Source organism: Miniopterus schreibersii (genome assembly GCF_964146895.1).
Source record: "Miniopterus schreibersii genome assembly, chromosome: 2".
Classification (NCBI taxonomy): Eukaryota; Metazoa; Chordata; class Mammalia; order Chiroptera; family Miniopteridae; genus Miniopterus; species Miniopterus schreibersii.
The window spans coordinates 52524892-52551635 of record NC_138102.1 but is presented as its reverse complement, the minus strand read 5'-3'; the positions used below and the strand labels follow the sequence as shown (position 1 = coordinate 52551635).

Genomic DNA, 26744 nt, shown 5'->3' with positions numbered 1-26744 from the left:
ATAAAAACAGGAATAAATGTCACAACTAACATTCATGAAAGAAGCCAGATATAAAAATTGTATTGTCCCATTTAAATAAAATTCAAAACTAGGCAAAACTAAGTTATGGTATTTGAGGTCATGATAGGATTACTCTTTGGGTAGGAAAATGAGAGGAGCTGCAGGGTTGCTGGCAGCATTACATTTAGTGACTAGGTGGCAGTTACATGGAGTGTTCACTCTGATGAGCTGTGTGGTTATTTTTTAATAAAAATACTTTTAATGAAAAATATTTAAGCATCTATTGATTCTATGCTGTCAAATTATTAAAAAGCATACAAAAGTATAGAAAAAAGTGCTTTCTGATTTTTAGAATTTCTCAGAGCCAAGAAAACAAAGTACAAAAAATAGCAAAATTTTTAATGATACTATAAATCTAAAAGTTCTCCTCATGTTTAAACATAGCACTTCAAATAAGATAGCAACAAAAAGGTGAAATTTTTCAATGCAAAATGAACATATTGTTGCCCTCTGGACTTCCATATCTTTCTACTAAAATGAGATATAGAGGGCCAAGGAAAGCTATGGGGGAAAAATAATACATATACCTACGCAGAAACTAATAAAGATGAACATATAACCTTATATTAATAAAGCACTATAAATAATATTTTAAAAGTCATTGATTTTGTACTCTACATTATATTCACAACTAACCTTTGATCTTCTTAATGGCTAGACCTAATTGTCACTTTCAGGCCTGGTTTTGTTTCTGGAAGGAAACTGTGATTCTCCAGATGTTCACTTTAACTAACCTAACAATAAAAAGCTGCAAATAGAGTTCACTGACAGTGTTGTATTCTTATTAGTAGGTGGTACTATAGAGATAAGGCAAACTGATATTTTTATGTGTGCACATTCTTGATTCTCTAAATTCATTGCACATTCTATATATATTATACTATTTTTTTGTGGCTAACTTCCTCTAAAATTTCTCCCATAAGGTTGTCCCTTAAAAGTTTTTTAAAATCAATTCTTCATTAACTTCCTTCACTAAAAATTCAATGTTTTAACATGGCTGTATTAATTCAGAGGAAAATTCACATTCGAAAGTTCATTAATCCAATATTAATAATTTTTATTGGAGTAAAAAATATTGGCACACATGGACAAAAGGTACTCAGAGATAATTCAAGGAAGAGTCTAATTTAACTAGTTACTGAGGATTACCTAATTATATGTTAACTTTGGGGACTTCCTAAGTCTAAAGAAAAAGAGGCCAAAAGCATACACAAGAAGATATTAGTGGCACCCAGGCTGGCTGATAGCATGTATTCCTCTCCTTGAGGGCAAGAATTGCCAATTATCAAACTACTGAAAACAATACAAATGCCCATCATCAAGAGAGTGGGTAAATTGTGATGTATTTAATGGAATACTATACAGTAGTAAAAATGAATGCACCAAGCCACATATAAAAACAGGAATGAATCAATCTCATAAACTTCTAAGCCAACAACAATCCCATTAGAAGAATCCCCAACTTAACCCACCTCTTTCCAAAGGTAGGAACACCCCACTAAAACTATGAATGATCAGTAAGAATTCATAACTTCAAATTTCTTAAAAAGGCAGTTTTCCAAAATCACTACATCTAATTTTGTGTATCTGTAAGAGCAAAGAACAAGACTCAAAGGGCTATTCATTTTCAATATTGGGAACCAGGACAAAACAAACTTGAATGTCTACAAAATTCAAGAGATCTCTCATGCTATCTGAAAGTGTTGCTATCAACATGATCCTGTACCCATTATGTGACTTACACTAAGGTTTGGAGTCTATGTCATTGGAAAATCAAAGAAATGCCTAGAAAATATTCTATATACTTAAAAATAAAGAAATATTATATCCATCACTTTAGTACAATTGTTTAAATCAGTGGCTTTTGGGTTCCATAAGATATGGCCAGAGAGGCTAAGGAAAAAAAGGGCATGAACTTGGGAGTTTCATTTAGTATGTGTTAGCACCAGGTCTTGTTCCAAACAAAAACAAAGCTTAGACTCTGGGGCCCAAGGCAAAGAAACACACAAATCGTTAAAAAATAATAATAATAATTTTAAAAGTAAGATTATCGTGTACTCAAAAAGGTGGTTTTAAAAGTTTCAAAACACTGGTTTCAAAAGTGTTCTCAATAAAATTAAGTGGAATGAAAACCAAAATATTAGAAACATATTAGAACAAGCACAACATAAGGATGCATAAAAGTCACTCCAAAATTAGCCGCTCTTTAGTAACATATCAGCATATCACACTGCAGAAAATGTTGCTTTGCAAACAGAGGACACTGATCTCACCTGATTTCATTTTCATACTGTGGGGACAGTCTACCTGAATTCTGGTAAAAGCTTTTCAGGAAAGAGGGGGCAGTGAAGGAAGGGGCAGAGAAGGAAGTGTGCAGACTTGGAAGGCTGGAGGAAGAATTACTCTCCTTGTGCATGCGCCGAGCAGATGGAAGAATGCTGAGTACAAAAAACAGCAAATTTGTCTTAATTTATATTTTGGTAAAATCTTCATTCACTATGAAAAAGTATATAAACAGTTCTTGTTGTTAATTTAATCTTTCCTTTAAAGGCTCAGGGCTTGATCTTACATGGGGACAAAAAAGGGAGCATGCAGTTCCCCTACTTAAAAGTATGACCTTGTTTCACCCTTACAAATTGAATTCCTCCTGGCTATGTAGAATGTGTTTGTCTCTAACAATTTTAGGACAAAAAGTGTTTGTTTTTACATGCAAAAGATACTTCAAGGGGGAAAAAATAGGAAAGAACAAATAATTACAGGAAACAAGTCCTGAAGGAAAAGCCGATTATCAGTATTTCAAAGACTTAACATAAACATTCAAAAACGTAAACTCTTCTAAAAATTTAAGAACAATATGTTTAGTTGTTGGAATCATCATAATACCTTTGGTCTAACATTAAAGTCCATATTCTTTCCTGTAGCCAGTGGAATTGTGCAGCCATGGCTTCATCTGAATCCCGAAACCACCAGCATAGCTCTTTTTATTTTTAGAAGATTCTTTTCCTAGCAAGTTTTTACAATGATACAAATAGCATCTTCTTATGTTGACAGGAACTATATGAGCTTATACGTTATAAAATGTGGAAAGCATAAGGAAGACTAGAAACATCATTTCTAGTTTAAAATAATATTTTAAATTCTTAAAAATAAGTTCTCTTGCCTAGGTAAATATAAATAAAGTGATCATAAAAAAAATCTTGATAACAATGTAAAATTTAACCTCTTTTTACTGAGTGTTCAGGTTTTGGGTTTTGTTTTTCCAACTGGGATCTCTATCAGACCCTGTTTCCCGTCTCAAACTCATAGGGAAAGAAAAAAAACAAAATTAGTTCTAGGATATGAATTCTGATTTGTATTACACAGTAAGAAGTATAAAAATTCTACTACTCCAGATTTATCCCCCTTTATTATTTTTTATTAAATGCCAACAGTTTTGTTATTTTTTAAATACAATATAAAATAATTCCTAATGGCTATTTCCTGTCAGTCATGCTGTGTATATTCTTTATAGATATCAAGTTATTCTAGATAAAATTTTTAACAATTTTCTTATTTGGATTTAATTAATTATGAAATAAAATACAGCCAATTTTTGTCTCATGTATGAGGGTAATGTAGGTGACTTTTTTTTAACCCTTGTATTTTATTGTAGGCTAACAGGAAGTTCTGCACCTCTGTTATTTTCAAATTTGCTGACTGTTTCATTAAGTGATCAAGAAGACACTGATAACATGTGCTGTCAGCAGGCTATTCAGGCAAAACCACATGTATAATATCTTGCTTCCTCTGTTTTTCTGGAGGAAAAAAATGTTTCCGTCCAAAATGTTTTCACTCAGCTGCCTGGTTATACCTTAAATCTTGCCTTGTTTTCCTTAGTAACTAAGATTTTTATAATTCATTTTATTTTTATGGTCTTTCTAAAAACTAAATGTTGGCTACAGCCTGAAGTCACAACAAATCTAGACTCGACAGCGATCAAAACAGGTTGGAAGGAGAACTTTACTTCACATTCCGGAGAGAGGTTGGGACTCACCTGCACTGTTCGCTGGAGCTCTGCCTCAGAAGAGGGGAGCGCACACCGTGAGCCCTCCCCTCCTGCAGATTCAGCTTTCTCTTTGTGCTTGAAGGTGGGTGGCTGAACGTGTGTGCCCGTCTTCGAAACTGTGGGGAATCAGAATCCTCTTCAGGGAATGTCTGCCAAACTGAGGACAGTGGGGAGGCTGGTGGTGTCCCTGGTGGAGAGTCTCCTGGCGAGTAGTCCTGAAAAGCAAGCAGAAGGGAGGTCTTTCTTTCCTACATGGATCATGGCAGACCTGCTTCAATACAAAGCTTAAAAGTGACAAGGTGCCTCTTCTTCCTCCTGAGTCAATGACAAAGCTGGTATTATCATTTTTTTTACACTCAATCCATGCTGAAGGCTAATCGGTATCACCACAAGCCATTTCTTCTGATAAGCAGCTGTGAGACAGCATCCGTAAAGATATATCAGAAAGCGAAAGGGATAAGAAAAAGTGTTTTCCCTAACACTTTGTGGTAAAATGCTGTAGCTACTGTACTTTTCTCATTGTTGCCAGAAAGATGAAAAGGGATCATGACCAAAAAAGGGTGGAGTCTGCGTTTACGTATCTACTGATTTCCGTGACATATCGGCTGCATGCTTCCTGTACTGTCAAAACAATATCACAACGTTTAAGTATCCAAGTCTGGTGGCAAAGCCTTCAGGAAAATAAAGTAAAGCCTGTAAAGCATCTTCCTTCACTATGGATATTTCTATCCAACTACACACGTTCCCTGATGTAACATTTTTTAAAAGACAAGAAAAACAGGAAATGAATGAAAAGTGACTTATGCTGGAATGCATCTCATATTGCATGTGTAGACATCATAAATCTTCCAATTTAGACAGGTATGCTGTTTATACTTTCCAGAACAATCACCATCGTAGAAATGTTTAGCTTAATAAACATGGGTTAGGGCTAAAAAGACTCACCGCTGAACTAAGTCCTCAATTTTATCAACAGAAAGTTTAATAAAAATATTTTAATATCTACATTAACAAATAGGTTGCCTATGCCTCAGGTTACATGTTGCATGATACAGGAAACAGGAAACCAACCCTCCTGAGAATTGTCTGTGAGATAAAGAACTAAATAATGTTGCAGTTAAAATGGTTAAAAATGGGGGTGGAGTAACATGGGGAGAAAACAAAAGATAAAAAGATTACTATTCAAGTGCAGTAATTACATGGCTCATTTTTCTACAGCTTTGGAGCAACGGTTGCTCAAACACTGTCCTCCCAAGCATGCTAACTCCACATAGTAAACAGCCTGAGAGAGCAGAGTTAGTCTGCAAGGGATGTGTCTGTCTCACCATGAGAAAGCTTCAGCTGAATAAAGAGCACCATGCTCATAGCCAGAACCTTCTTATTTAAAATAATAAAGCCTCAAATGTTTATTTTTTTTAAATCATAAATGACTCAGAACAAAATAACTAAGCAGGCAAATTACCATATCAGTGCTGGTTTGTGCCAAGTCCCAATTAGTAGTAAAAAAAGGGAGCTCTGCTTAGATACCTTCTCTGAAGCAAGACTGTTGGCCCGTTCAAAGCTGTCCATACTTCCAAGTCGACCTCTCATTCTGTTAGCTCCCTACATGAAGAGAATAAAATTAAATCATTCATATGGTCTGAATTTTTACTTTAAAACTACTATAAAAAGCAGCTGCCTCTTTATGTTAGCATTAAATTGATCCATTTTGCAGTTCACTCGATTTTATGGGTAGTATTAACAGACATTCCAGCACAGTAAATAGAACTATTCAAAGTCTATTTCCATTACTCCCAACTCAGCCATCAGATTACTAGGTACGCAGACCGAGCTTTCTGGAGATATTTTGGTTACAAGGTTAAACATTATTCATCCACACAATCAGTGAGAGCCCCGTTAACTTTGTGTCTCACGTAGATAAACATAAATGTAAAAGGTACAGCACAGCTAACCACAACATGGTTTAATACATATAACCCCCCTACAACCAAGATTACAAACATCATAATCCACAGTGCAGAATTTTAATATACACAGGTTAAGAGGAGAAATCTGCATCCCAAAATGTATGGACTTAAGCTTTGTTCATTATTCCATAATCCAAAACAACTTCAACAAAGCATTTCTCTCCAAGAAGACTAAGTAACTGTCTGCTTCAGTATTGGTGAATTGGATCGTATTCTTCTTTTCACATAGTCCTTTGGTATGGATTTCATAGATGATCTAAGAAAGAGGAACCTAAGAGGTCGTCTCATGTACAGGGTGGGGCAAAAGGAGATTTACAGTTGTGAGTATGCGCAACAGAGTTTATTCTTGTATTATTATTTATTAACTATTGCATTATTTTCCATATGAACAACTATAAACCTAAATTGCTCCACCCTGCATTTCCCTCAGTTCATATAGGAAGCAACTGAAGCCAACTTTTGAAGGAAAAGGAAAGAGGAAAGGCAGGCTGGGAACCACATCATCCAGAGGTCTGAAGAGACAAAACACAGACTGAGGAGTTCTATGTAACTCTAAACCCATGGAAAAGCTCTAAAAAGAATAACTAGAAATACAAGCCAAGTCAGTGTGACACAGATTCTGCAAAATGAAAAACTCACGGTATTTGTACCGCAGTTTACAGTTTTAATGTTTGTGGCCATACATTCCTGGGTTCAATTTTTGAAAGGAAGGGGGTTAAATTCCATTTTAATTTTTAGTCAAATTAATATCTGCACAAAATTTCAAAAGCCAAATTGTGCTACCAAGCGCAAAATGTAAAGTGACAGTCACCACCCGCCCCCTCTCTCACACTCTGAATCCCATTGCTTTGATGCTTCTGGCATTCGGCTTATACAGTGGTACCTCGGTTTTCGAACATCTCCATTGACAAACATTTCGGTTTATGATCGCAGTAAACCCGGAAGGAAATGCTTCGGTTTTCGAACATGCCTCAGAAGTCGAACATGCCACGTGGTTTCTGCTGAGGGCAAGATCCTGAGGCCCAGCTGTCAGCTGTTGATCCCTCGGTTTTTGAACATTTCAGAACTCAAACGGTCTTCCAGAATGGATTACATTCGAAAACCGAGGTACCTCTGTATCACTATTTCTAATCTTTCCACCTTAAGCGCTATCTATTCACTTCCTACTCACTTTGGAAAATGAGACTTTAGTGTTCTTACTTCATTCCCCACTCTCAAAGTGTTAGGGAAAAGAATACCTTTTCTTTTTACCCACCCTCTCTTTTCCTCTTCTCTCAATACAGAGATATCACAGGTTTCGGTTAAAACAATAATTTCCGGCCGGGCGTGGCTCAGCGGTTGAGCGTTGACCTAGGATCCAGGCGATCGGGGTTCAAATTCCCAGTCAGGGCACATGCCCGGGTTGCGGGCTTGATCCCCAGTTGGGGATGTGCAAGAGGCAGCCGATCAATGACTCTCTCAACATTGACGTTTCTATCTCTCTCTCTCCCTCTCCCTTCCTCTCTCTGAAATCTATAAAGATATATTAAAATAATAATAATAATTTGTGACTAGATTATTATGATTTGGTAGTGTTTGCACCCGAGCTATATATTTCACTATTACTACAACTCATAACTTGTACAATTTGTTTTTCAAAGAGTTAACATTCACTTCAGCGATTACTGATATATTACAAAAGTCAGCAGCAGATCTCAGTCTGGTCAAACAACCCATAGTCCATCAATTACAATTTTTTCTTTTTCTTTGAGCTACCCATTGTGAAAACCTGTCTCCCTACCCCAGTCTGGACTGGCTGCAATTTAGGCTTGCTGAATAGATCTCCCCAGTATTTTCCTTCACTATTAACCTAGAAGTATCCTTTAATGCTACTCTGTGCTGGAATTTCTGTTTCATTGATTCACATGTCTTCCTCTTTCTCAGTTTATTTCTGCATTTTGGTGGAGCCCATACTCCAAGTGCTTTCTGAGAAGTAATTTTTTAAACTTACATGTCTGTAAATGTCATTTTTCTACACTTATATTTCATTAACAGTTTGGCTGAATATATAATTTTGGTTAGAAACTTTCCTTCAGAATGTTAGCATTGCTCAAGTGCCTCTGGCACGGAAGTCTAATGCCACTGTGATTAAGCCTTTGTATGGCCTACTGTTTCTCTCTGGAACAGATTCTAAGTTTACTCTTGGGTGCTTGAAATTTCACAACGATGTTCCTTGGCATGGCTTTCTTCAGTCGCTCTATTGTACAGATTCTAAGCCCATTAAATCTGGAAACATGGCTATTAGCTCTGAGAAATTTCTAAAATGATTTCTTTGAAAATTTCTGCCTGCATTTTTCTTTCGGGAACTCCTACCATTAGGCTTTTAGATCTTCAGATGAATCCTTTAGCTTTTTACCCTGTTCTCCTGTTTTCCATTTCTTTATCATTTTACTTTACTTTCTTGAAGATTTAACTATAGCTTCCTAGCCTTCTAATGAGTTTTTCTTTTTATGTCTACTATCAGAAAGTTTTAAGAGTTCTTTCCTGTTCTCAATTGACTGTTTTATATTTAGAGCATCCTATCTTGTCTCATAGAAGCAATAAAATTTATTCTTATCTATGTATATTAATACATAGTGATATAGTTTTATATCACTGGTAGCTCTCTAAATAACAATTATATAAACAATAAAATTAAGAGCTACATCTATTATTACTGAATGCTTATCATGTGCTACATACTATGTTAAGCATTTTACACTGCATTATCTCATTTATTCCTCACAAAAATTCTATGAGGTAGGTGTAGTTTTTAACTCAACTTTACAGATAAGGAGACTGAAGTTCTGATATGATTATGTTGCCAAAGTTTGCACCACTAGTTAAAGGACAGAGCAGCAATTTGAACCCCGGAAGTGTAATTTAAAAGTGAAGCTTTTAAGCTCTTTCTCAGTACTCCCTCTGGAAGACAGAGCTTTGTGAAAGGTAGAATTACAAATAAAACTAACTAGCCTTCACTGGTTAAGTGTAATTTTGCAAACACCTAGAATCTGATCAAAGTTATTTCAATTCTTCAGTTCTACACTGTAACATGATATACTTCTAATAATAAGCTATATTTGTGGCTGATAAATCATAGGGTTAATGTGTGTGGCCAAGAAGTAAATACTGTAAAGACCAGGTCACTTTCTGTTATTTTTTTAGCCTCTACTTATATGTCAACCTGCCTGGTTACCTTAAACAGGTTTCTTGGTCACAACAATAAAAGTAGTCAGATGGGAATCAAACCTTTTACATTATCACAATAGCAATTAAAATCACCCATTTTACTCAGAGTGGTATTTTATCCACGTGTTGTGTGCGAGTGTGTGTGTGTGTGTGTGTGTGTGTGTACACAAAGAAAAACAAACTATAATTATTCACACATTTTCAACAAGAACAATGGATGTTACTCTGAAGAAAGCATGAAATGAGGACTGTTTTCCAATGACTCACTTTAATTCACAGTGCTTCTTGGGAAATGTGTATATTAATAAACATATTCATAAATATTTCTCTTTTGGTAAACTTCAACTTGAGAAAAAAGCAACAAACAACCAGAATACAAGACTGTCTTTTCACCTTTGAACGGACAACTTCTTCAGTTTTACTATATTATGATTTGGCAATACATGTGTTAAGCCTTTTCCCTTGGACCCACTTTTTAATTGTAAGTGAGCTGAGCTTCTCAGCTATTTAAAAATGTATCCTATTTCATAAACAACTATAGTTAGCTAAATAAAATATTTTGAGATTTAAAAATGACAGCAATTATGAGTCAAACTTTTTGACTGAAGTGTCAATTTTCTACTTTTTACCCAAAGAGGGGGAAAAAATGGTAAGTTTTAGAAGTACACAAAACCCCTTCTCTATGTAACCTTTGATACAACATGGGTCGCTGCCAACCTTCCCAATAAGTCCATTCTGCTGCACATGGTGCAAGTGAGACCTTGTTAGGTCACATGATTTATGACACTTGGCAGCATTTGTGACACAAAAGCTATAGTATCCGCCTTGACCAAAATAGATTAGCTGCGTGCTGGCTTCAAGTGTCATTACCGTCATTCAAGGCTATGTGAGTGGCACTTCAAAGTCAGCGGTGAAGGTACTGTGCAGAATGCCCAAGTACTGACTGGGATAAAGAGATAAACTCTAAACACCCTTTGTCACTGGGTAAATGGTGAGGTTTTGGAGCTCTCACTGTTCCCACCACCTCACATCTATAGTGTGATGCTTTCCTAATATATTGACATTCCATCCGCACAGGAAAGGTGCGGTAAGCCGGTGGTAGTATGTCTGCTTCACAAATGGGGAAACTATGGCTTAGAGAAGGCAAATATTTTGTCCAAAATCATAAATATAAAATCTGCTAGGGTAAGCTCTTGAATTCAGGTCCCCTGGCCATCTATTTAAATGGACTTTCTACTAAAATTCTCACTAACACACCATGGGAGGGAGGGAGGGAAGGAGGGAGGAAAACGGACATAACTAATCTGTAAATTTTGAAGAAAATAAGGTAGTGCCCAGCCAGAGTGGCTCGGTTGGTTGAGCACTGTCCTGTGCACCAAAGGGTTGCCAGTTCGATTCCTGGTCAGGGAACATGCCTGGGTTGTGGGTTCGATCCACTCTCGGGATGAGTGCAGAGGGCAACTAATCAATGCCTCTACCTCTCTCTCTCTCTCTCTCTCCCCGTCTCTCCCTCCTCCTCCCTCCCTCCCTCGCTCTCGCTCTCCCTCTCTCTCCCTTCCTCTCTAAGCATGTCCTCAGTGTGAGGATTAAAAACAAAACAAAAATAAGGTAGTAAAATTTTATGAAAAGTTGCATGAACACACTTCTCAGTAATCTCCTAGATACTCTTTTTCTAGATTCTGTTTCTGCTGATAAAATAACAGCACTGACAGCTGACCATGCTTGCTGTGGGGCATCTGTTAGACTTAGAAGAATTTCAATCATTAAGAGAAATACCTATCAAAGTATTCTGAGTTGTAGCAAAATAAATAAAAAAATAATAAGAGTACCATATGTCAGAAGTTACTATGTCCTAAAGCTCTACTGCACCTTCTTGATCTTGACACTTTTGAAGATAACAAGCTAGTTATTTTGTGGACTGTAGAGAATAACAGGTTTGTTGATATTGCCTCCTGATTAGGATCATGTACTGCTCCTCTGACAGGAATACCAGAGAAGTGGTGCTGTATTCTTTGTAGCAGGTGTCCCATTGCTGATGTTCAGTTTGATTACTTGATTAAGGTGGTGTCTGCCAGTCTGCTCCATTGTAAAGTTACTATTTTCCTCTTTGTAAACAATAAGTATTCATTAAAACCAGTAAATATCTTGATCCTGATCAAACTCTCAGTGTATTCATTTATTTTTCATGTCAGAATAGGCTCATGGTTTCCTATTTTATTCAACAGATTAATCTGCTATCATTTATTTTGATGCTCATATTGTCTCAGATGTCACCAGTGGAGTCCATGGTTTTCGTGTCTTTATGGCCTATCAGCACCTTTGTTTGAGCACTTCCTTACTATCTAAAATACCAAGATACTCCGGTCTTATCTTGTACTTTCCCTGCAGTGCTGAAATTAGACATTTCTCCCAGGATCCTGGTTCCCTCTTGTAGAATGTTATATAGAAACCCAAATAGGGTATTAGGTGTCACCCAGCAAGGCTTACTTCATTATCTGATATTTGAAGAAAAGCTGGTCCTAGTTCCTATCAGTGGACAGAGCCACAGACCATATATACACATTTACACATACACAAACACACACACATATATGTTAACACATATGTGTAAAATATATAAAAATCTATTCCTCAAAACTATAGATAGATAGTTTTGATTCCACACTGTTACTTCTGAGTTGAACCCAATAACATAGGATTCATAATAATTTCCAACTTTTGATTATTTGTAATCCCTTTCCCCCACTATCCTTAAAATATTTATATATTTGATCAGTCCCCTGTGTGTAAACAATTTCTACAACTGTCACCTCACAGACATTCTCCTTATCCTACTCAGGTTCCAACACCCATGCTAGGGCTACCACCCCCAGACATGGATGCCATCCTCACCCTGCACAGACTAACTCCATTCATCGGGCACCTTGAGTGCTTTTTCCCCTCTACTCTGGCTCTGATCCCCTGCACTGGGCCATCCCTCTACAGGGACAGCCTCCTCACCAACTCAAGCTGCAAATTCCTGATCGAGGCTGCCTTCCTCAGCTGGCACCCTCCTCACCATACTCTGGTTTCCACATGCTGCACTGGGCCACCCCACACACAGCACCCACAAGGCTGTGTCTCCCTGCTCTGAGCCACTGAGGTTCCCCTGCCCTCCAGCCCCAAGACACCCACCTTGACTGATCTCATCTAACAACACTAGGATTGAATTATTCAGGAAGAAGAAAATGAAGGGGAAGAGGAATTGCTTTGCTTATTTTTAAACAGAATATTTTCTCCCTCCAAATTTACTAAAAGGAATACATAAATATCTGTTAACTTATCCTCACTATTTGCAGCATTTCCTATCAGATCCTAAAATGAGCAAAAGAAGGATTTTTTTATAACTTTATGTGGCTAATGGTAAAAAGTTCCTAAAGTATTGGGCATCAATATTCTATTTTCCCCTTTCTATATATCTCCACTAATAAATCTCTGTTACTGAAATTCAGATATTATAAACACTAGGATAAATCTATATCTGAGAATGAAACTTAGAGAGATTATTTTAAATAAACGTTAACTAAAGTTATCTTAGTAGTTTTTTTTAAACAAGAAATCTTCTGTGAGCCAGTTAAGAATGAAGCAGAGCAGTTCAAAAACACCAGCAGTTCAAAAACACTGTTAACAGTCTCAGTGTAATCTTACCCTTGAGAAGATATTTTCCAGGGAGCTAGTTAAAGATCTCTTAGCTTTATTTTTCAGAACGTCGAGTTTGAACCTTCCACTGCTTGTTGCATTTTCTGGGATTGTACTATTTGAAATGGTCTACAGAAAGAAAAACAGATAAATTTTGGTTTGGGAATACTCAAGGTTAAATGTGGCTTTAAAGGCAGACTTATAACTAAGCCATTAAAAAGCATAGGATTCTTCTGCAGCTATATTGAGGAGTAATCATTTAGGTTCCACACTGTGAACACACAGATTATAAGGAAAAGGATGTTTTTTTTCCTAAATTTATCTTTATTGTTGAAAGTATTACAGATGCTCCCCATTTTCCCCTGACTGACCCCACCCCTCCCCACTCCCAGGATTTACTTTTTAATATTGTAAGTAATAAAAGAGACAGAAATCAGATCTTTCCTTTATGTCTTTTCTTTCTGCTAATTTATTCCTGCTGCATTTAACAAAAGTTACACTGGAGATGTTTTTACTGCTGTTATTTTTATTAACAATTATAACCATTCCTTTTCAAGTTGCATATTTGTACTCAAATTACCAAGGAAAGCACAGAAAATATGTTCAAAAAACAAAGCCGCTTCTAGCAAAGCTGGATTCCCCTATTGCCTCTGTTATAATTCCATTTTCATTTTTGAGTGGGCCATTTATCTTTTGGATCAACAAGTATTCACTGAAAATGCTAAATTGTATGAGAATCTACAATGTGTTCACTATCTTAGGTTCTCTCTATAGTTCATCCTACTAATCTAAGAAGCCTACTATGTATATTACATGGTTCTTAGTGCCAGAAAACTTCCAAGAAACCTTATCATTTGCTTGGGAGGGAATATATTTACATTAAGCATTGCCACAAACATGGAAATATCAAATCTGGAAGCATGAAGATGGGTTGTGCGTCTCAGTGGTCAGGAAGAAAAGAATAGGAAAGATTCAGGTAAATAAAGAAAGTGGAATAAGACATTTCCCACAGTGGGGATGATGTTAGCAAAGTCATAAAGACTAATGCTCATGGGAGTCAGCATGGGTGTGTGATTAAAGCAGAAGGAAGCAATGAGGGGTAACTTAGGAAAGTGAGGATGGACATAAAACCTTGGATAGGAAGAATCACTGATCAGGATTTATAAGCAGATTTTTTAGTATCTCAAACTCAAATGTATCTCTTTTTCTTTCTATAGACTGTGAAAGGAGTGTCTGTGGGAAAGTTATCTGTAAAGGAGTGTTCCAAAATCACCTAAAGGACATGGAAATCAGAAGCTGAAAAACGGCCGAGCCAGGCATGGCTCAGCAATTGAGTGTCAACCTAGGATCCAGGCGATCAGGGTTCAATTCCCGGTCAAGGCACATGCCCGGGTTGTGGGCTGCAGCCGATCAATGACTCTCTCATCATTGATGTTTCTATCTCTCTCTCTCCCTCTCCCTTCCTCTGTCTGAAATCAATAAAGAAATGTTAAAAAAAAAAAAAAAAAGCTGAAAAACGGACTAGAGACTTTAGCAAAGTCTACGCAGGAGCAATAAAGGTCCATACTAATACTGGCTCCAAGGGGCAGTCTAAGAAATTACTGGTAAAAAAAAAAAAAAAATGACCCCCACTAAGAAACAGAAAGGAAGGAAAAGGGAAGGAAGGGAACAATAGATATGGATGCGGGCTGAACTGGGCTGTAGGTGTGTATAAAGGACTGGGAGACCCAATATTCTAAGGCATTCAAGCTAATGACACAACCTAAATAGGGAAATTGTATTGGCACTTAACACAACAGCTGACACAATAGCTGCTCGGTAAATACCAAGCTAATAAATGGGAGGAAGGAAGGAAGAAAAGGAGGGAGGTAGGGAAAGAGACAGAGAGGGAAGAAATATTAGCAGGAACTACAATTTGTTAGAAGTCCCCTCCTCCGTGATCTTTAGTGTCCTCCATCAAAAAGAAAATGCACATCGCTACTCGCGCACCGCTTCTGTCCTTCTGGTCAGCATCACTATCACCATCAATGACTGGGGTAAGCAAACCCATTAATAGGCTTTAGTTTGCAGACTCACAGATGGAGAGTGGGCAGACAGTTCTGGTGGGGGGTGCATGCTGGTGGGGGGGATTGCGCAAAAAAGAAAAAAAAGGAGAGAAAAAACTCATGGACATGGATGGACAACAATGTGCTGATTGCAGGAGGTGGAGGTGGAAGAAGGCATAGAGGGAATAAATGGTGATGGAAAAAGCAAAATAAAAATAAATAAACAACCTCTCAACACCTTCTGGGAAAAAAAAATTTTAGTCTTTATGTCTCTTGACCTTCCTATTATACCACTGATCATTGTAGATCTTATTGCAACTCTTCTCCTGCCTTGGTCACCTACCATAACAAATCTAAGTCTCTTCATACTCCAGAATTCCCTCTCAGTCTGGTTCACTGGCTCAATTTTAACTCACTCACTGCATGAAATGTGGGTGTTCCTCAGTACATCCCCCTTTGACTTCAAATCTATGCCAAAGCTCATTGTCTCAATGCTTACACTATCAACTCAAATTTCTTCATTTTTCTAATTAAATCTCAAACACATTTCTTAAATTAAACTCTTTCTTCTTATTTCCATCCCCTACCTCACTCTTGTCTTCCTTCTGTATTTTCTAGCTCAGTTCATATCTGAAACCTTGAAGTCTCTCCCAGGGAACTCCCTCTCCCTCCCTTTACGTATCTATCGTCAGACACCAAGTCCTAATCACCATGCCTCCTAAATAGCTCTTGACTCAGTCCTTTCCTCACATCGCCAGGCTCTAGTTGGGCCTCTCTCCAAGACAGAATCATTCAATCCATTTATGTACCCGTGCTATCTCTGCCTGGTACATACTTGTATCATTGTACTAATCACACCATATTTCCCTATTTTGACTTATTTGATTACATGTTGACTTCTCCTCCTGAATAGCTATATGGCAGAAAAGAGCTGTCATTACTCATCACCACTGCCTAGTAATAGTATGCGAGTGATAAAAGTTTATGCAATAATTAAATGAATCGCTTCTCACATATTCTATTATTAAATTCTCTGAACTTGAGAACGTGACTTTAGTTCCTAAGGCTGTCAACACCCTCACCCACCAGCCTGCCCCACAAACTGAGAGTCACTGCGACAGTAAAGTTTTCTCCTTAAAGTACAAATCTGACCTTCTCACTCTCTCACTGGAAATCCTTCAATGACAAAGTCAGGCCTATGGCTTAAGGCTCTTCATCATTTCACTGCTACCTATCTCTACAGCCTCATCTCCTCAACCATTCCCAGCACCCCCTAAAAACAGTATGTACTTGCACTATGTACATTCACTCCTGGTCACAAAGTTACTCCACAACTTTGTGCTCAATGTCCCTTTCTTAAAACATACTCCCTCAACTTCTCTGATTAGCAAACTTTATCTCCCTTAAAACTCCAGCTCCTACCCCCAAAAAACCCTTCCTCTTGAATTCTTTCATTCTTCCCTGTACCTGACTCTCTACTCCAACTCCAAAGCAAAGAAATAGCTACCTTTGTGCTCAGGACAGTCTTAAAAAGCTACTTTGTTGCTTCTATTATACGTGTCCATTTAACTGTTTGCAATTCCCTTTGGAATATGTGAGCCCTTCTCTGGAGGGAACATCATTTATCCATCACATTTTTGTTCACCATCATCACACAGGTTGGCTCATAGAAAGTTCTCTGGAACAGCTTATTCAATGAATAAAGAGTCACTACTAAAGTGATATGTAATTTGTTTTGAATAAAGTGAAATAAAGACATAACCTGAATTAGTGTTATTAAGAGGTAAATATGTCATTATCTCTTTACATGCTGCTGCTGGCAGTCTTGCTTTGTTTATGCAGCTGGAAACACATATTAAACCACGTGCACAAAAATAGCATCCCTTAGTTTGCAGCTAGAACAGCTGTCTCCATGATACTACTGCTTCTTTGGGTGTTTGCTACTGACCACTAAGGCTGTGTAAGATTTTAATGAAATAGGATGTTTGAAGGGGTTCAGAGGAGGCCTCCCCAACATGTGCTTCTTTGGCATCTGGATTATTTTGATCAAGACTCTGGGTTCACAAGAAACTTTTACCTCTCCCTTAAATTTAAATTAGGGGACTTGCCCTAATAAGAGTTATCACCAGAAATAGCTTATCACCTATCTATAGGGTGGGGCAAACTCCTAATTACTGAACATCTGCTCTTATCTTCTTATCATCCTGCAATGACCTTCCTCCCCTCAGAAGCCCAAGGCACCTTATTTCATTCTTACCTCAGAATGTCACACAGACCTCACTTCCCCTTCTGTCTCTGAACCTCAGCCTCTCTTGTATGTGGGGTCCCCATACACATGTATGTAATCAAATTTTGTAATTTTCTCTTATTCACCTGTCTCTGTTTGATTATTAGACTAGCCAAAAAAAAAACCTAGAAGGAGGGAGGAAAGTTTCTCCCTCCCCCACATGTTTAAATAAATTTGAAATAATGGACTAATGTACCTGAAAATTCATGTTCATTCTAAATCATGAACATGTTATTAATGTTTTTATACAAAAACACACAAATGTTTTTACATTTTAAAACCATAATTATTTTATCTCAATGTGCCAATGCCTGTTAAAATTTCCTATAAAACACCTAAAATACTGAAAATAAATTTGATAGGACTTTAGTCCTAAAGATGAGAACACAGCCCGGCCAGGCGTGGCTCAGCGGTTGAGCGTCAACCTAGGATCCAGGCGATCAGGGTTCGATTCCCGGTCAGGGAACATGCCCGGGTTGCGGGCTCGATTAATGACTCTCTCATCATTGATGTTTCTATCTCTCTCTCTGCCTCTCCTTTCCTCTCTCTGAAATCAATAAAGATACATTTAAAAAAAAAAAAAAAAAAAAGATGAGAACACAAAGAAAGGAAACCCCTTTCCTATTTTCTGTGGTAGTTTGACTAAATATAGAAACAAAACAAGGTCAAGGAAGAACCCTCTTCTCACCGACAGGCCTTCCCCGATATGAATGTGTGTCTTCTGCTTGGCTTCGCACAGCTGCCTCAGATGCAAAATCACAAGTTCATTTTCCTCCTGGTCATTGACTGGCTTCATTTTCTGTTGAACAGACAAACCAAGAGCACACTATGGCAACACAGCTTCTCTGGTTTTATTTCATTCCCACTTGGTCTTATCTGTCTGGCAGACAAACATAAATAAAGCGCAGCATTTCACTGCTCTTAGAAGCAAGAGTAACAGTGGCATTCTAGCTACTACCCAATGGTACAATAGGATATAAATCTTTAACTTCAGACACGGAAATGAGAACAGGAACTTAGACAAACAGGACCCAATTCTATTCCTTGTATCTTATTTGTGAGAATCCTAAGTGAGGTTAACCTGGACCCGTTCAAAGATGTCAGCTTGCTCGTGATCTGTCAGGGATGAGAGATGCTTCTGAATCACCAGTTTGGCTCTTGGGGGGTAGAGACCTAAGGAGAATGACAAGAGGTAAGTATTAAACAGAGTGTCGTGGCAGAAGTCAATGTATCGCAGCTTATCCATTTGCCAACAGGCTCTGAATAAATCTTCTCAAGGAGAAGTGTCCCTGCCTACAACAAACCTTGGATACTACAATGAAATCATGAAGACATGATGGAAAACCTCATCTCCAAAATCATGGCCCCCGTCAGTGATCCTGAAGTCAGATTTATTAACAAAAATATTTCTAAATGATATCACATCGACAGCTTAACTGGATACCATTGAATGTAGTACGAATCTGACCGGCCACCATAGGAACTTAGGGTGAGTTAACGTTATCCTAGTTCCTGACATGGAAAGAAAAGCTAAACACCAGCCTTGGCCAAAACCTCTAAGAGTAAAACTTGGCCTTTAAAAAGGAAAGAATAACTGATAACTTTAAAAGGCAGAGCTACAGTTTAGACAGGCATCCCTTCCCCCTCATGCAGGTCTTGTTCTGTAGTAATAAAACTTCAAGGACAAGATTAATATTTAGTGACATTTTTAATGGCATCATTTTACCAAGAAATTGTTTACTTCTTTAGATCATGTTATTTATATATCTATCACACTGTTACACATAATTTATATTAAATCCTTGGGAAAAAAATTTTTTCCATGAAAACATTGTTGTTTCTGTAATTGTTTTACAAAGAGAAAGTATAATTCATATTTACAATGATTCAAATAACCATCTATTTTTAAGGACCAGATCTCCTTGACATAGTTAAGTGCCACTTATAGTATTGCCACTATACTTTGATTAGAAAGAGGATATCTAGCTATAAATAATATTTAGTGAACCTTATAAAAGGTTCTTTAAAAATCATTGCTTTAAAAATCATTGTTTTAAAATAATTCATTGTTTTAGAATTCCTTTTATGGTTGTCAGAATGTACACAGTGCCACCACTGAACCCGTTTTAAACCACTCGTATGGTATATACTGGGAATCAGAAAAGAAAGCATCTGAAAACCTCAGCTCCTCCTTTCTTTGTGCAGTTACAACAAAATCCTGTGAAATTCTCTGTGCTCACACACAGAAACAGTGGCACTGAGATTCATTTTGGTATGTGAAGACACTACCACAGCTCATTTGCTGGCAAAGCCTACGTAAGTGGTTCCTTAGGCAGTACCTTAAGAAACTGATTCACGTGATTGTATTTGTTTTGTTTTATGTTGTTTACTACTCCAGTGTCCTGTGAACATGCCTGGGAGGTAAAAGATTAAAAAGGGGATTAGTAAAGAGGGCAGTTGTTTGAAATACATAACTAAATCCATAGCTCCAGAAGTGACTTTAGACCATGATTTCAGTAGAGAAACTGGGAACTGCTGGCATTTATTTTCAAATTATACATGTCCCCTCCGCCTCCACCACTGCCAATCTGATGCGACTTCCTTCTTCTCCCCATCTTGGAATCACAGATTAGTGAATTACTGATCCTGAGAGCCAAGTATGTTATTTATCCCTCACGAATGTTAGTGCAGGGAAACAAGGCTGAGGATAATCGCTCCATCTCCATGATGCGCAACATCACTTTAGTTTCACATTCTGAGGTTTGGTCCTCGGGAGCTGGAGCTCCCCTCAGACACTGTCTCCTTGATTCCCTGGGGTCCGAAGGCATGGCCGGCCCTGTTCCTCCCGGTCTAAGTGGGGAGACTCACTTGACCTAGGCACAGACGATTAGCATGCTCACCAGCTCCCAACAGCATGCTTACCTTTCTTTTCTTTTTCCCAATGAAAATAGAACTCATTAATGCAGCCAAATGGACTGACAGGACACTGTAATCCTCAGTAAGTGATATGAAATAATATTTACACACTACTTTCAAATACCTTCCTCACTAAATTTCTATTCCTAAAAATTTGTGTTGAATCTAAATGTGGTCTTTTCCAGCTTTACACTTTGTGCCTAAGCATAAGACAAGTTTAGAATTCATGCTGCTATCTTACTTAGATGAAAATGACTCTCTGGGAAACAGAGAGAGGCCCAGGCTTCAAGGCAGGTTGGCCCTGAAGATCCTGCCTTCTCAGAGTCCCCCAGAGAGAAGGCATCAGGCTGCTCTGGAAACAGATTGAACAAGTTCAAATCCTGGTTCTGCCCCTTCCAAGTACTGTGGGTGTGGTTGTTATCACACACTATGTGTCTCAGTGCTCAGTTTCCCCATGAGTAAAATGCGGATTAAAAACAGTACCAATGTTTTGGGGTTTCTGTGTGGATTAAATGGACTAATATATGCAAAACACAATAGTATCTAGACATAATAACTCCTATTATTACTTTTATTGTTATTATGACAGCACTGCCCTGTCTTACGCTCTCTTTGCCTGATGTCAAAGGGAGGGGCAAAAAAATCATAACAGAAGGTATTATCCGAGGCCTTTGGAAAAACACCTGCATGAATCTTTCTCTGGTCAGCATGGGCCCTTCCTTTGCTCCCTTCAGGTACATGCATACTTTGCAGCTAGGGAAGGTTAAGTTTTTAGAGTTCCTTCAAAATTCTGGGAGGGGCCCTGCTCATTCTGGATTCATAATTTGAATGCTTTCTCTTTAAAACTATAGGTGCCACACTTCAGGTGCCACCAAACTGAGGTCCAGCCCTATAGATAGCTCCCCTATCATGTTAGAGCCAGCTTCTGGCAGACTGTCTACTTGGGCTTAAAATTTCTTTTTTGTAATAGAAAATATATTTTTAAATGCACTACAGTATAATTTTTAAAAAGAGGAATACAGAGTTGCTTCTTTACTGTCTATCGAGCTTTGTCTATATAGACATAACTTATTTTTATAGTGAAAGGTTTGAATACTAAAAATACAAAGGGGAAACTATTACTAATCATTATTCTATTAACACTGGACATATTTGCTGCCAGTTATGTATATATATTTGCTTTATATTTTTTTACCCAAGTAATATAAGTTCTACATTTTAAAAATATTAGAACATTATAAATAGAGCTAAATTTGGCTTTTATAGAATCAGTGGGCTCTGGCCGGGAAGGAGGGACCTCAGTTCAAATGTGAGAAGACATCAAGACAGGCCAAACTGAGAGACATTCAGCAAAATAACTGAGCAATACTGGTAATATCAAGGATCATAAAAAGACAAGGAAAGACTGCGGAAGAGTTGCAGACTGCAGGTGACCAGGGTGAAATAACAAATACATGCAATGTAGGACCCTGATTCAAATCCTGGAACAAGAAGAAATGACATGAATGAAAAAAATGGTGAAGATCAAATGAGGTGTTTAGTTTGGATAATATTATTGTACCAATGTCAATATCCTGTTCTGATCATTGCACTGGGCTATAGACGATGTTAACAATGGGAGTGGGTGGGGAAGGACTATTTGAAAGCATACTGCAACTTCTATGTAAGTCTAAAAGTAGACCAAATTAAAAAAAAAAAAAATGTTTAAGAAACATAGGGTATCATTTTATGTATTTTTCCAGATATAGCATCAAAATATAGGTGTTATTCAGCAAATTATTTTTTCACTAAATAATGTAATTTTAAGATGTATCCAAGTTGATAAACAGTTAAAATTCATTCCTATTCATTGTTCCATTGTTTACAAATAATACAACCTTGAAAATAAAAATGTCACCTTCTGAATCTATATGAATTTCTCTTAAGATATGGAACTGCTGGTTAACAGGGTGCATGCAATTTTAGGTTAGTGAGCTTCTATTAATTGTCCCCTAAAATAGCTATGCTAATTCGTACTTCCATCAGTATCACATAAATGTATTAATATCCCTACAATTTCACCAACAGTTAATCTGATGAGTATCTTGTTTTCATTTTCATGTCTCTGACATGTTGTATGATTGAGCATCTCTTCATTTTTATTATTGGACCTTCTAATATCCTTTTCATGAGTGTTTTTTTAATATGATTTGCATAATTTCCTACTGGTGGTTTTATCTTTTTCTTATAGATAATAAGAGTTCTTACAAATTCTGAATATCAACCTGCTATTTCCTCATTTGTCAATTCTCATTTAACTTCCAAGTAAGCAGTTGTTGTATAAAAATTTTTAGTTTTATAAGGTCAAATCTGTCAATGTCTTCTTTTAATAGTTTTTGCATTTTTGTGTCTTAATAAAGGCTTCTTTGTTTAAGGACATAATATTCTTATTTTCTTTTAATGATTTTAATATTTTGTTTGTTTACACATTGAGGAATTTGATCCATTTACAATGAAATTCAGTAGAATAAGTAAAAGGAACCTTACTCTCTTTGGATAGCAAACTGATCCAACATTTGTTGATTATATGTTTGAAAATAATGTGCATCTTAATGTACATTTTATGTCCATAAAATTATAATTACAAAATTTAAAATCTGAATATTACATTTAAATAGTCCTTGATCACACAGCTGAATGAATATTCAATAAACACTCACCATCAATTCTGCCATGTGCCTATGATTCTGCCGCTTACTGAAGAGAAACCACAATCTGCATTTACAATGGCCAGACCATGCTCTGCTTTGTTCTCCCCATCTATCATAGCATCTAGCATGCTGAATTGCATTTCCTGGCTCACATGCCTGTCCTCTACTCTAGTCTGCAAGCTTTCTGAAGGCACAGTCCTCACCCCAAACACTTCTGAACCCCCAGTGCCTAGCACAGTGCCTGGTGCATAGGAGATGCTTACCAAGTGTTTATTAAATTGTTTTTTTTTCTAGTGCTGTATTTTTCAAACTTTTTTGCTTGTAAGAGATACCAAGAAGAAAGGGAAGGTGAGTTACACAGAGTCTCCTCTTCCCTCATGCCCCTCCCACTCCTCAGAACACTTTTTTTTTTTAAACCTGCTTTATGATATCACATTTATTTTCTCCGTCATGTTTAAATGTCCCTCAAAGCCACACAAGTTTCATTCCAGTCTTAAACATTTAGGGAAAAGGCATACATCATCAAGTGAAAGTGTTTGAAAAAGGAAAGACTTTAACAGTCGACATTCTGAGATGGTTTTGCCACTCCATTCATTTAACAAATATTTGGTCAGTTCCCACAGTGTACATAGCACAGTCTTAAGAACTGTGGGAAATACAAGTTCCTTCCTTGAGTCTGCCTTCAGAAAAAAAAAGTTAAAAATAAAAAAGAGAGAGAAAGAAAGGGAGGGGGGAATCAAGCACCTAGGAGAGACTGACAACACAAATTTGCTTCGATGTGAGAAATGCTTCTTTGGGCCCCTGTTTTACCTTGAAACAAAGAACCTTTCAATGACAGTAGCAACTTTCTCACTTCCCAAGTGCCAAAGCCAACTCCTCTTTTGCAAAGGCCAAGTTATACTGTACCTTCAATCCTTTCACAGAGCTTATGCAAAGAGTGCATGGGGCAGGCCTCGCACAGCTTGACCTGGGTCTTGGCACTCTGCAGGGCGGCCGCAGTACTGAAAGCCTGTTTCAGAGTCAGCATTACCTCATCCACCTACAGGAAGAAACAAAACTCAGGTCTGTAAACGTCTGTGTTCATGTTCATGGTAACACATTACAATCCCAACAGCAATGTGAGACTTCATTGATGCTGACTGAATAATAAATAATGGAACTTGGATGACTACAGACCTCTTAGAAAATTTTGTCTTCAAGTTAGACCTTTAATTATACAAATAATTGAAAGCTGGATAAAATAAGACCATTTTATTGATCTGTTATTGAATGTTATTTTCGAATCCCACTCAGTGTTATACTAGCACAGGCAGTTTGATAGTCAATCAGGTCTCTGTTTAAGTAGTTACTCAAAGATCGTTTTAGAAGTTTTAGCAGCAATATATAATGGACAACAAAATAGGTTTCCTATTCACTTAATAGGAATATCACCTATTTACTTTAGGGTATCACCTATTTACTTTAGCCTCCTGGACCATTTTTAGTGTAAAAACAAATAAAATATATTCAAGCAAGCTTCTGTGGAGAAATTAGTTCCATTTAAATAATGCCGGGGAAGTCTATGAAGTCTGCTCATCTTTTCTCTGTGGCTTCTAATTTATTATCACTTTGCTTCTGATTGTTGACAATAAGAAGTTCTGATATTGTGTTGTCTAATAGCTGATCTCACCACTGGGCCAGCAGCTTGAAAACTGCCAGCTACTTTCTTCCTTGCTCTTCAATAACTCAGTAAGTTCGAATCTAGCATTCCAGTTTCCTGGTTATTTCTTCAAGTCAACTACCAGCTCATCCTCAGCATTGTTAAACCAACTTCAGGCCACATGGCCTTCTCTGGGATATGAACATCGTGGATGTAAGGCGTGGTTTTCCCATGCACTGCAGAACTGTGTCAAAGTCTAAGCTCTGCATGGAGAGCTGGGGAGCACTAGGGGGTCCATCAAAACTACCTTTGATATTCAAACCATTCACCATGCTTGTAAACTGCTGGGTGTTTTTTTTTAAGACTCTTCTCCCCCTTCCCCTATGGCCTAGTTGAAGAATAATCTAATATGTAAAGGATTTAATCTACTTCTGCATTTGAGTGTATGTGGAACCTAGACTAAAAAGAAACTTTATTCTTCTAATATTACTAAAAGAATAGCTCGAACATGAAGTGGCCAGTCACTATTCAGTTGCTTTACTAGGTTATCAACTGTTTAAAAGGCTTATGAAGCCCAGCCAGGCGTGGCTCAGCGGTTGAGCATTAACCTAGGATCCGGGCGATCGGGGTTCGATTCCCGGTCAGGGCACATGCCCGAGTTGCGGGCTCGATCAATGACTCTCATCATTGATGTTTCTATCTCTCTCCCTCTCCTTTCCTCTCTCTGAAATCAATGAAGATATATTTAAAAAAATAAAAATAAATAAGATTTTAAAAATAAATAAATAAAAGGCTTATGAATAATTTCATATCACTCCATGAATTAAAATGAATTATTCATAAAATCTGGTTTTTTACACTGTGATGAAAAATAAAGATTGCCAGTTCTTGAAAATGGAAGCCCTACATATTTAATGCCTTCACATTTTGATCTCGTTTGACCTGTTATATACTCCAAAGCAATTTCAATTACTTATGCAAATGTTTATTTATTTCTGTTTTCTTGTTTCTCGTTTATTTAAGGGCTTAGCTTTCATATAGGTTTATTATTTGTTATTTAGTAATACTGCCTTGTAAAAGGCCTCCAATAGAAATACTAAGCTTTCATGTTTTCTTGTCTATTTTTAGATGAAATGAAAGGCCATTTTAACATTGTCTGAAATGTGGTTACCAATTTCTTCCAGCCGTAGACATTACTAAAAACTTTATTTGACTTCTAAATTTTAAATGTTTTATTTTTTTAAATCCACCCTTTCCCCCCCCCCCCCATATGGCTTATAAGTTCTATCACGGGATCAGAGCAACTATAAGTTCAAATTAGTGTAATATGAATAACTTAATTGTTTTTGTTTAGATACAACAAAAACTCATAGGCTGTGTTAAAAGGTTAAAAGTAAAGAAACTGGCCCGGCCAGAGTGGCTCAGGTGGATGAGCATCGTCCTGTGCACAGAGTGTTCGCTGGTTCAGTTCCCGGGAGGGGCACATGCCTGGGTTTCGGGTTTGATCCCTGGTCGAGGCAGGTGCAGAAGGCAGGAAATTTACATTTTTCCTTTAGCTTCTCTCTCTCTCTCTTTCTGTTCCTCTCTCTGAGCATGTGAGGATTTAAAAAAAAAAAAAAGTAAAGGAAATTTCCAGTGAAAAGTACAAGATGGGACAAAGAAAGCCAATTTATGATATTTAGGTAAAAATCCATAATAAAAATAATGCTCATAAACATTTATACACCAACTTAGGTATTTTATAGCATTTTAGAAAAATCTAAGAATCATAGAATATGTAAGAACTTCAAAAGATTATCAAGTCGAATTCTCCAGAAAAATTTTAACCTGAGTCTTGGTAGTCAGGGTCTTTTTTGTTGTTGTTATTAAACTTTCCCTGGTTATACTTTTTGTTATTGTCTGCATCTGTGGAGTTTTACTGTTTCCCTATTTGTAAGTAGTAGTAACTTCCATTTTTTCACACCTTTTAAATCAATTTTGGAGAAAACAGAAATGATATTTTCTATAAATCTCAAGGATTGGTTAAACAAAATTAACCTGCCTACCTACAGCTATTTTACAAAAGAAGGCAGGCAAGCAGGCAGGCAGGCGGGCAGGAGAGAGGGGAGGAAGGAAAGGAGGGAGGGACGGGTACTAAGCATCTAAACTTCCAGTATGACCATCCAGGGCCCATCAGAACACTATACTACTTATCAATTCACAGCAATTGC

General features: G+C 37.3%; 1 protein-coding gene across 5 annotated transcripts in view; it reads right to left on the bottom strand.

The window, feature by feature from the left end:
- Positions 1-26744, bottom strand: part of TBC1D4 (TBC1 domain family member 4) — a 309453-nt gene that overhangs the window by 31966 nt on the left and 250743 nt on the right. For 3 of the 5 annotated variants that reach the window (XM_081130657.1, XM_081130654.1, XM_081130656.1), the window contains exons 5-11: positions 23802-23934; positions 18371-18462; positions 17978-18088; positions 12967-13086; positions 5633-5707; positions 4094-4320; positions 2334-2498 (exon numbers count right to left, since the gene is read on the bottom strand). In XM_081130657.1, coding sequence (XP_080986783.1) covers positions 2334-2498; positions 4094-4320; positions 5633-5707; positions 12967-13086; positions 17978-18088; positions 18371-18462; positions 23802-23934 — 923 coding nt within the window. The remainder of the gene's footprint in view (positions 1-2333; positions 2499-4093; positions 4321-5632; positions 5708-12966; positions 13087-17977; positions 18089-18370; positions 18463-23801; positions 23935-26744) is intronic. The other 2 variants (XM_081130655.1, XM_081130658.1) reach the window with 1 other exon arrangement.